General features: G+C 38.2%; 1 protein-coding gene across 5 annotated transcripts in view; it reads left to right on the forward strand.

Moving 5' to 3' along the window:
- The first annotated feature begins 3,107 nt into the window (after positions 1 to 3,107).
- Positions 3,108 to 12,036, forward strand: part of TASP1 (taspase 1) — a 54,709-nt gene continuing 45,780 nt past the window's right edge. Inside the window, exons 1-5 of one of the 5 annotated variants that reach the window (XM_081945219.1) lie at positions 3,117 to 3,270; positions 3,642 to 3,836; positions 4,589 to 4,795; positions 7,598 to 7,665; positions 9,934 to 10,002. In XM_081945219.1, the coding sequence (XP_081801345.1) occupies positions 4,618 to 4,795; positions 7,598 to 7,665; positions 9,934 to 10,002 (315 nt within the window). In that variant the 5' untranslated portion in view covers positions 3,117 to 3,270; positions 3,642 to 3,836; positions 4,589 to 4,617. Of the gene's footprint in view, positions 3,271 to 3,382; positions 3,558 to 3,641; positions 3,837 to 4,588; positions 4,796 to 7,597; positions 7,666 to 9,933; positions 10,003 to 12,036 lie in introns of those variants that run through there. The other 4 variants (XM_081945218.1, XM_081945217.1, XM_081945220.1 and 1 more) reach the window with 4 other exon arrangements.

Consider the following 12,036-nt stretch of genomic DNA (forward strand, 5'->3'; position numbering starts at 1 on the left):
TTCAGTTGCCTAAGAAGAAAAAAATGGAGTCATTTACAGCATACAGTAGAAAGACTGTAACAAACACTATGTAGGACAGACAGGCCAAAATCGGAAGATACCATGAAACCACCTTAATTTCAAATGAACAGATATAACCATAATTTCTACTGAGAATTGTGAGTATCCTAGACTAGCTAAATCCCAAAACACTAGGGGATTCCTAGAAACTTGGCACTCAGACAAATCAGCCATCAATAGGCACATAAGCAATGCTTACATATCTTTCAAAAGAAGCAATAAAAGAATTAAAAAGGAAACAAAAAGATCAGATACTTCCTCACCAGCAATCAACACCCAGATAAATAGGGATTAGGCCCAGGATCAACAGGCAATCAAGCAGTAAATAATACTCTAATCAAGGGACTACCAAGGAAAAAACAACATTTCACCAATCCTGCCAGAAAAATGTACTGCATATAAACAAAGTGCAAACCCCACTTCCTTCTAGCACTGAAGATGTTACCTGGTTTGGTGACAAAACATCTACAAGCAAAAATCCAAGCTCGGAGAGTATCAGGGACTCCACAATGTGAAAATAGGATACCAAATAATTAAAATTGATAACAATATTGCTGCAGACTGAAATGCTGCAGTTAGTTTTGGAGTATTATCCTATTAGACTGAAAGTAGGAAATAGTTGGATTCCCAGCAAAGGTTTGTCCAAAGAGAACAAGACTAGTATTTCAGTGAGTAGTATTTCAATGCAACTCATTGCAAAGGAGGAAACTGCTCGCAAATACATATATAGAGTACATCACTACCTTGTTCTCTGGAGGTTTTCTTTCAGGTAATTTTGCATAGAATTGTAGTAGTACTCTGTTTAGTTTTTTTTTCTTTTGTGGCAAACTATGCAGTCTCAATAAAAATAATTTTTCATTTAAGAATGACTGTAATCTCTTGAAATGGATATGTGTGTGTGTGTGTGTGTGTGTGTGTGTGTGTGTGTAATCCTCTAGAATAGGAATGGATTAGAATTCTTTATTGGTCAAGTGTGATTGGACACACAAGGAATTTGTCTCCGGTGCATAAGCTCTCAGTGTACATAAAGCAACAAGTGCTAAATCATTAAGATAATCATCATAAAAATACATTCATCATGAATCATAAGATACAACACTTAATGAGAGTCATAGGATACTAAATAAGCAATTAACATAAATCATATTAAGATACTAAAGAAAACAATATAAATAAGATACAAGCAAAAAGTTATAATTGTAAGAAGACAAGGAGATAGGTCATAGGAAATGTGAGAATAATAGTAATACAGCCTTACTTTGACAGTGTTGTGGGAATTAGTTATTTAACAGAGTGATGGCATGGGAGAAAAACTGTCCTTGTGTCTACTTGTGCTGGCGTGCAATGCAGGGGTGCACAAACTTTTTAAACAGGGGGCCAATTCACAGTCCCCCAGACTATTGAGGGGGCTGGACCAGCTGGGTAAGTGTGGCTAGGTGGTCATGTGACTGGGTGGTCATGGCCAATTTAACAGTCCATTGAACAATGCACACAAATTAAACTTTAATTTGTTTTGCTCCTGGGGGTGTTTTATTTGCTTTTGTTTGCATGTTGCTCTTTTGGCTGCCTTTTCTTTTTACTAGATTGTTTTTTCAGTTGTTTAGGAGTCTAGTGGTCCACTTCAGGAAACTTAGTTTTGCAGCAATTCTTCTCAGCCCCAAGGAGCTTGAGAAATCTCTCTCTGTCTCTTTCTCTCTCTCTCTCCCTCTGTATGTATCTCTCTCTCTCTTTATCTATCTTCTGGAGGCGGGAGAGGTGAAAAACAGGCCATTTTTGCCAAGTTTTTTGGGATGTCTGTGCACCCTGTTTTTCAACATTCCCCCCCCCCCTCCAGAAGCATTCTGCAGGCCAAAAACAGACAAAAACGGCTCATTTTTTTGGCCATAAATGGGCCATTTTCACCAGCTTTTTGGCCTCCTGGGGTGTCTGTGCATCCCTTTTTTCACCTCCCCCGCCTCCAAAATGTCTCTGCAGGGCAAAATTGTTGGCCTTACCTTTCAGTTCCAGCCCACGGGGCTTGCAAAGGTAAGCCCTGCGCTCAGCCGAAGGGTGGGCAGGGCGATGTAGGCGGGGCAGCCTCATGGTCCTGCATGGGGCCGGATTAATGGCTTTGATGGTCCATGGGCAGTAGTTTGAGGACCCATGCCCTACAGTCTCGAGGGTAGAAGTTGAAAAAGTTTATGTCCAGAATGTGAAGGGTTTGTAGATACTTTCAGTTAGTACAAAGCATTCTAATCACTCTTTCTTAAGCAGACACCATTGGCATAATCTATGCCAAGGCTGTCAAACTCCTGGCCCGCGGGCCTGATGCGTTACATGCTGGCCACGCCCACACCCGTTTTAGCGGAGGGGGAAAAAGTCACAATACGTCACATGACACTGCCATGAGTTTAACACCCCTGGTCTATGCAATTAATATTTAGATTTAGGGAACTATAGTTTACTGAATCAATTTGTCTGGGTTTTGAGCACACTGAACCACAAACTAAATATCCATTTTAGTAGTGTATTATGTGAAACCCCTTTCCTCCCTTTTATCTCTTGCCAGATATAGGTAGTTCAGGTTGCAAGCCTGAGCCAACTGCTTCCAAAGCCCCTTTGGCAAAAGGGCTGGGGGGAAAAATGACTATCAACCTATGAGTTTCTTCAGTTGTCAGCAAATCTACCCAGCATGCTGACACTAAATTTAGGCAACTCAAAGGCGTGTTCAACAGAAAGTCCACATGGGCTTATGACGTGGAAAGCAAGTATTGATCTATCTACCAAATGCTTTCCTTTAAAAAAAAAAAAACCCAAACTTCTCCAACAGTCCTGCAGAGAACAAGAACTCTAGAGCTGAAAAATTACTCTCCCCCTCCCTTTTTTTCTCCTCTGGAAAAGAGGTGGGATTTATTTTAATATATTATTTTAAATTCCCCGCCTTTTCTACTATCAAGGAAAAAATCGGGCTGAGATTGTTTCGGCTTCCGCCACTCTAGCCCTCGCGCGTGATGCAAAACGTTCAATTCGGAACCGGAAGTGATCGGAAAATATTGGTTGGGTTCACACACCCCTCCCTCACCGATACAAAAAGTCGCCGAGAGGCTGATGATAAATGCGTGGGTGTGCGCGCCCGCCCGCCCGCCCGCATCCAGGACGAGACGAGCCTTGTAACGACGCCTGGCTGGAACTGATGAAAGAAGGAGCGTCTCCCGCCGGCAACGCAACAGGGTATTTTCCCACTCTCCTTGGGCGGGTGGGGGGGCGATGACGTCACGCTCCGGAGCAAGGGGCACGTTTGTGATGTGATCAGTGTGCGACTCCTGCCCTTCGCCCGGTCGGAGAGGGGGGGGCGGAGCGGGACTCTCCTGCAGGATGTCTGAGCCTGCAGCCATGTGGGGTGGAGGAAAAGCATGAGGGTTGTGGGAGGAAGCCGAAGGGTGTGTCTAGTCTCGGGGGACTTATCTGCCTAATCGAGGGTCCAATCTGGCTGTGAGCGAAGCCTCACGGAAATGGAGGTAGAGCTGATGGCCAAAGCTTTCCATCTAAAGCGGGAGATAAGGAGCCTTTCTTCTTAACTGGCTTGCATTCTTTTTGTTCAGCTATTAGATTTCCAAACCCAAACTGGGGATTTTGCGGCTCTGGGTCATCCATGTTTCCGGTTGCTATGACAATATTGGGGAACGAGTCCTTTGCTTCTCCCTAAAAAAAAGCTTCATGGAGGAAGGGACGCAAAACATCCACCATTTTCTGGTGTTTTCTTATTAGAAGGGAGCTTCACCCTGTTTGATTCTGGAGTAAGATGCTTGGTGGGATCCAGTAGAGAAACAACAGATTGTGTTTAAGGTCTCCTGGGCAGGAACTTTCACATGGCCATATTCTGTGGCTCCAGAAGCAGTTTTTGAGACACACTTTTAACACTGTCTCAGCAGACACTTATATAGGTTTCTTTCTTATTAAGGGCATAGGATTGAAATCCCTAATGTTAGGATTGATTTCAGTGCAACTATGAAATAATAGTCTGCTTGAGTTTCCCTACTTCAGCTTCTAAAAGATTGCTTATACTTGGGACTCCAGTAATACTACCGGCAGTATAGCAACTATTATTAAAATCTTGTGAAAGAATAGAAGTTAAGACAGAGTAGGGGGGTGGAGACATTTTTGGGATAGCCTTATTTTAGTTGTTAAAGGAATCCTACTATTCTGCCTGAAATTGACTTTTCCTAATCTTTGCCAGTATGAAAGACTCCTAATAAATCTGTGGAGGCTTATAAAAAATTAACATTATCCCTAATTCATTTTAAAGTTAAAAATGGGTTATACAGCTCAATAAGTAGCAAATTAATACATGCTTGCATTGTATAATTTTGCTGAATATATGGACTTTTGCCAGGATGTTACTGATAGTGATGGATGTAAAAAAACATCTTGCGCTTGAGTAGTGTTTGGTTCCAATACAGCTCTGAACAGAATGTGTTTCTTGAATGAAATCCTCCTTGGTCAAAAGTAAATAAAATAATGAGATAGTTTTGCTTGATTTTATTTTCAGGAAGTCTCTTTTCCCATGTTTTCCCTTGGATGGAAGCATGCTCTGTTCCACAGGAAACGATAGCCTTGATCATGGAAAAGGGAATAAGCTCAGTAGAAGTTCCTCCTATGTCAGCTCATGCAACTGCAGTAAGGATGATGGTAAAAGAACATGAAACCAAACCAGCTCAAAAAGTGAGACGAGTGGGATTTGTACTTGTACATGCAGGTACATGTCAGAATATCACAACAGTAGATGGCCCATGTTGTTAATGTTTTAGTATCATATATGGTACTTTGGGAGAGGTGGGAAACATGTGAAGCATGGGCAAATTGGGGAAAGAATGGTGAATATCTGTTTATATTTCATGACATGTTTCTTAGGCCAGTTGTGGCTGAACTGTAATCTGCTCATTTCTTTTCAGGTATGGTAATCCAGTTAGTTTTCTTTAAAATTTAAATTAGGAAGTACAGTGTCTATGCTGCTCTCATTTGACAGGAAACAGTTAATCAGAAGGCTGCCTCCTTTTTAAATTTGACCTTTTTGATCATTATAGCATGATGCACAAATACATGCTTTTAAAAAAAAGACTTACCAGGCATTTAAATTGAAAGCTATAATCCCTTCAGTAGAAAACAGAGGTGCTGCTCTTTGAAGAGTGTGTGTTATTGACAGGGCCAATCTTTAATATTTTCTTCCTCCCCTTATTGCTTTTGCCATTGCTCAGAACTTATCAGTTTATGGTTTGCTGAGATTTTTTTGAACAAAGGGCAAAACATTTTAAATCTTACCATGGTTTATCTATTAATGTTTTATTAAATTACTACCTTTGCTGAACTGTAAGTCATAGTTACCAAATTTTCATCGATATAATTGTCAGTGTCTTTCTTATTGTAATGTCAAACTTAATAGCACAAAAGTAAGGTCATGGTCTTTTTAAAAATCCAGTATTTAATGTGATCTTTTTTTGGAAAAAGGCAATATTTTCTACCAATCAAAGAATGCAGTAATATATGTTACTATGATAGAGATTCTGTCATACAATAATATCTTGTATGGTTCCTGTTATAGTAATGAATTCATAAGCAATTTTTAAAATATTTTACATTTGTCATCTTTGATTTGGCAGTGTTTTTTTAGGAAAATCTTGTTTTTGACATAAGGTTGACTCCAGGTGATGCAACACAAATGTAACAAAGGCAACATAAGAAAAATGGCTTTCTGCCTGGATGGCTCCTAGGGTGAGCCGAAAGACAGAAAAAGGGAAGCAGTATGCTCCCTCCCATATTTGGGCATACCAGGGATTGTGACACAATACATACCTATTTCCCTGGCTTAGCTGATAAAGGAGGAGAGCCTGTGGATTATTGGCTAACACATCTGCCTGATATGTAATACAGCCCAGGTTCAATTCCCAGTAAGGGTATGGCTAGCTGATAAGAGCTAAATAGTTTGAAATAGATCTATACTAGTCTCCCTTTATTTATGTATCAGCACAAATGAAACACAAATGTAACAAAGGCAACATAAAAAAATGGCTATATTGTGTCACAACTCCTGGTATGCCCAAATATGGGAGGGAGCATACTGCTTCCCTTTTCTGTCCCCAAGAATGTATGTATGTATGTAAGAGTGTGTGTGTGTATTACACACACACACACACACACATACTTACATTTCAGCTGTCTATGAATTGAGGCTGAATTTAATCAAATAATTTGCCTTGTAATCAGGGACTCATGTAGGTATAAATGGCACCACTTAGAAGGCAAAGTGCTTTACAGAAGAGTAAACACTTGTATTTCTATGCTGTGGGCATGCTAATATGTCTTGATTCTTTTAACTTTTCTCAAAGGATAATAGAATTTAAAAGGATAATATTATATCATCATGTAAAAATCAACTTCATACATCTGTGGTTAATAAGAGATACATACATTTCTCTTTATATTTTGATGTTTTATTGTGATTGATGTGATAATGAATGGCATGGTGGTCTAGTGATGCTCACATCCCACTTGGGGGATGCTCACATCCCACTTGAAAGGTTGAGAGTTTAATCCTAGGTAGTGGCAGATGTTTCTCTATCAGGGGGCAAAGAAAAAATGCCTGCTGCGAACTCCATGTGACATCAGGAAGGGTAGCTGGCTAGTAAACTCTCAGCTCCATCCAGTCACCCCAACTCTACCTTGAATTAAGTGATTATAGGGTCGTAATAAGGGAGTAGAGGGACGTGGTGGCTCAGTGGCTAAGACTCTGAGCTTGTCAATCAGAGAGGTCGGTGGTTCGAATCCCTAGTGCCACGTAATGGAGTGAGCTCCTGTCCCAGCTTCTGCCAACCTAGCAGTTCGAAAGCATATAAAAATGCAAGTAGAAAAATAGGAGCCACCTTTGGTGGGAAGGTAACAGTGTTCCATCTGCCTTCAGTGTTTAGTCATGCCGGCCACATGACCACGGAGATGTCTTTGGAGAGCGCTGGCTCTTTGGCTTTGAAACGGAGATGAGCACTGCCCCCTAGAGTCGGGAACGACTTACACATATGTGCAAGGGGAACCTTTATCTCTACCTTTAATAAGGGAGATCATAATTGAGGTGATAATGACAAAGATGTAGGCCAGCATACAGAAAGGGACAGCATTGTTTTCTTTGTTTCATGCTACTTCAGATACCATTTACATGTGCAATTGCTCAGTCAGGGCTAGATATTTGAACCAATTGATGCTTATTATGTAGATGTCTAATGTGCAGTGAAGTGTTGGTTGACATTCCCTTAATGAACTGATGATCATAGGGTTGCATGATTCACAATCAGATTCCAATATCCAATATTCCAAGATTACTCTTTGGAAAGACAAATCCCCCCCAATCTGTTGAGAATGCCCTTGAAGGGGATACATGCTGGTTTGTACAAGGTAGATATATTTTTGACATGGAAAGGTTTTATTTTAGAAAAGTTTTAAAACAAAATTGTTCTGCTTCCAGTACTTGATCACTTTTACCCCTTTTCTCTTACACATTCCTTGCTAACAGGTGCAGGTTATCATTCTGAATCCAAAGCCAAAGAATATAAACATGTGTGCAAAAGAGCATGCCGGAAGGTAAGATTGTTAGAAGGTAATTGTTAGAAATGTTATTTGTTTACTCCTACTTCTCAGTAATTCTTAAACAATTCCTAATTGCACTGTTTTTTAAAAAAAGAATTAGGCCATACATATTAATAAAATACAGAAATTGAATTATTTAACAAATTGTAGATAAGAAAAATTATTTATTTGTATCTGTATAGCATGAAACAGCACAATTGCAAGTTTGAACTTGTTAATCAACTTTCTTGTAGAGTCCAAGAGACACTTAACGCTTATGGAAGAAATACTTTTATTAGTGCAGTCTTTGTTGTGTTGAAAGTTTAGATCATGATTGGGCAAACTAATGTCCTCCAGCTGCTTTATATTGGAGCCTCCTCCCCAATCTCTTGCCATTGACCATATTTGTTTGGGTCTGTGGAAGTTCAATGCAGACATTTGGAGGGCACTAAAGTACCTATTCTACTATAAATTAGGAAGTTAGGTTTGTTTGTTTAACTATTGGAACATCTAACAATGCCTTGATCTTTCAGATGTTTTATTTTTCCAATCTGCAAGTTTAATATGCTTTTAAATGTGAAAACACACTTTATTAGTCCTACAATCTTATATGGATTTATCTGAGTATAAGTCCTGTTGAATATAAAGAGACTTATACCCAGGTATAAGACTATACAGTAAAGAGATTTGTATTATTAATAGTTTTGGTTAATGTTTTTCACCATGAATTTGGTGTAATATATGTCATAAGTAGTGATATATTATTAATTATAACCTAATATTAATATATTATTAATATTAATTATAATTTGCTTAAACTGTAAGCTTCAGTTTTATCAGTATACAACTTTAACTATTAGATTTTGTAAGATTCTCTACCACGATGATTTCATCTCAATATACAGTATGTGTTTAGGATGACAGCCTAAAATCTATGGTCTTCCAGATTGTGATGGACAGAAGCTCTCATGGCTTGTAATTTGGAAAGAAGAACTATTTAGTCTTAACAAATTCTGGCTTGTGGTTGATTACTTATTCTTGACTTAGAAATAACTTTAACTTAGCTTTAAAAGTGCTTTCCTTAATAAGTAACAAGTTTGTATTGCTTCTGTTGCAAGCCAAGCATACCGAATGAAAGAATTCCCAAAGTAATAAGTAGCATTTGAAAATGTGCTACTTGATTATATAATTAGGAGGCTACACTTAACGGACCTGTAGAAATCCAGCTGGTTATGGAATAGAAAATGAGTTTCAAATCATTATCAACATTTTAGGCCTTTAGTTGCATCTTCCATACCCAGAGGTTTAAGTAAAATATTCCCAGGAATTTTTCTGTCTCCATTCTATTAACTGTCTTGATAATTTTCATCTTCTATTCATGGAATACAACATAGTTGCCTGCTCAGAAGATAAAACAAACAAATGTCAAACTGAAGAAGACTCTTGTTGAATGTGGTGCTAGGTTAATGCAGTGAGTTTGGTAAACCAGTTTGTAAACAGAAATTTACTTAAAAAACATCTGTAATTAATTAATGAGTAATTTTCTGCTTTGCTTCCTATTTCATGTAATAGAAAATACCTGTATTTATTTGGCACAATTACAAGATCTGATCATTATTCATATCCTTTTTTAAAAATATATATATATTGCATTTCTACAAAAGGTAAAATATATTAAAAAAGGAATTAAGGAAAATATGGAAAGTGTTAAAGGGAATAAAGAAAGAAAAAATAAGAAAAAGGATAGCATTCTTCAATATAGTTACAAATGAAAATACCCTTTTGATCTAACATTCAATAATATGCAGTATTATTATAATTATAAACAATTCTAATCATCATTCAAATAATCAGATACCAAAATTAATATTTCTTACAATTTTCAGCAAAAAGTCCAAAACTGGTTGCCACATTAAAAAAAACAAAAACTGGGGAAAAGTGAGACAAAGACTTTCCTTTGATCAAGGTAGTTGCCATCTTATCCAGTTCCATAAATTTCAGTTAAATCAAATTCATTAAATTCCGTTTGATATTCATATCCTAACACCATTTCTTCTTTTAAACAAAAATGTTCCCAAGCCAGATACCTTAAATTAAGTGACACTCCACATATAAGTAAAGTGTAGCTCCTTTGTTTCCCCTAAGAATAGTCATTATCCTTTGAAACTTTGAACAATTCTCTTTTGGGACCCAATGACTCACGGGGCTTTATTGTGCAGAAAAAAAATAATATGTAAAATATTTAAGAGGCGATACTTTATACCTAAAATTCTTGTCTTTTAGGCAATTGAAAAGCTACAGGCTGGGGCTCTTGTGACAGATGCAGTGACTGCAGCGCTAGTTGAACTAGAGGTACTTACATATATTCAGGCGTTCTTTTGGTGGAAGCTTGACTGTATTTTTCTGTTCATCTTGTCTTATATTAAATGCATGAATTAACAACATATAAATTTGTAATATGTAAGAAGATTATTCAGCCCCGATTAGCCCCTCTCTCCAGGGAGTTTGATCAGGGCTAAATATTCTGACTTTTCAGTGGAATTGAATCAGGAAGAAAGTAGGTTCAAGATTTTGTACAGCAAATTACAAATTTACTTGAAGGAATGTTTCTAACTACTTAGGCTTTATAAAGCTTTTTCTTAAAGCTCACCCACATGTATTGGATGGATAAAGGAAGAGGACGAGAAGAATTAACTTTTCTAGACTCTTGTATCTTCTAACCTAGTCCCCACTCCGTTCAGCTGTTATATAACAGAAAATAAAAGACTGGACAAAAGGTAGAATTTGTTCTTCCTCGTTTATTTGTTCATGATATTCTGATATAAGGTAGAGGGGTGTGTGTGATTTTTTTTAGATTGAAAGTAAGTAAACACTTTTTTTAAATAAATTGACGTCTGACAGTTGCTGTGTCATTGAGGCAGAGACAGCAGTTAATATGTTCCAGTTAATTTGAATGGTTGCTCCTATCTCTTACTGTGAAAACAGTTGATGCTAAAATAATAAATTGACCAGATGGAAGCACAGTTTACCTTTCATTACATAGGGAAAGATAATACATTCAGATACTTAAGGAAACCTAGACCAAAATGACTTTTCATAATCCTGGCAAGGATTTTATGGTGATTATAAATACCCCAAGATATATTTTATACCATAGCACATTCTTGGGGACAATTGACCTAGACTTTGGAAATGCTTGTTTCAAATAATCTGAATGTATTTTTTTTCCTTCTCAATCAATAACTATCAGTAATTAAGGGCCGTAATTCTACTGGTATGCAGTGAATTATGGATTTACAGCATGATGATTTAAGGTGTTTTCTTTTATTGATTGCATCCCTGATGTAAATACCTAGAACAGGAGCTTGTGTTTATGTACAGATGTAAAGACAATGTGTAGGGAAAGATATTCTTATTAGGTTGCATTCAGTTGAATACTTAATGGCTCGTATTAAATTCTTTTAGTAACATTTGACCACAAGTCAAAATTTGGATGAAAAATAGAATTTAGAACAGTGGAATAAATCTTCCTTTAATTGAGGGTATATATTAATGACAATTTAGACTAGTGATGGCAAACCTTTTTTCCCTTGGATGCCAAAAGCGCGTGCGCACGCGTGCCCACACCCGTAATTAAATGCCCCCCATTGTGCCCACCTGCACATGCTCCTGTGACCCCTGCCGCTGTCCCCTGCGCATATGTGCATGGCTTTCTTAGAGCCCGGGGATGGCAAAAACAGCCTCCCCCCCCCCCCCAGGCCCTCCGAAGGCCGGAAACAGCATGTTTCCCGACTTCCAGTGGGCCCACTTTTTGGCCTCCCTAGGCTCCAGAGGCTTTCTTGGAGCCCGGGGAGGGCAAAAATAGCCTCGCCTTCCCCTCCCCCCCTGAGGGCCTCTGGAGACCAGAAACGGCCCATTTCCTGACTTCTGGTGGGATTGCTTGAATAATTCTGTTTTCTGTTAACTACAAAGAATTTGGGGTTCAATTTCATTTAGCAAAAGCCATTTTTTATTTTGAAATTTCAATAAGCAGTAGAGTTTCCTTTTGTATCTCTTCACAGGCACTCTCTGTATATTGTAAATGTGTGTTTCATTTAGGAAGAAGAAAAACGTGCGCATGTGGGCATGTTTGCATGTGTGCACACACAGGTCTTGAAACTACTTTCTCTATATGCAGTACTTTTATACAATTTCTGTCTATAGCCACATGGTGGATTTCATAGGGTAAAAGACTGAATTTTTCATACCTCCTTACCCATCCTTGTTCCGGCTCTTGCTTTTGTGTAGTTGTTTGGCAGTTGTCATCTGGGAGGCTGTTCACTTAGTATCATCTCCCTTAACTGCAGTGTATGACAACAATAGGGATCTCACTATCTATATTTCTTA

The sequence above is a fragment of the Natrix helvetica genome (assembly GCF_964273705.1).
Source record: "Natrix helvetica genome assembly, chromosome: 2".
In the NCBI taxonomy this organism is placed as follows: domain Eukaryota; kingdom Metazoa; phylum Chordata; class Lepidosauria; order Squamata; family Natricidae; genus Natrix; species Natrix helvetica.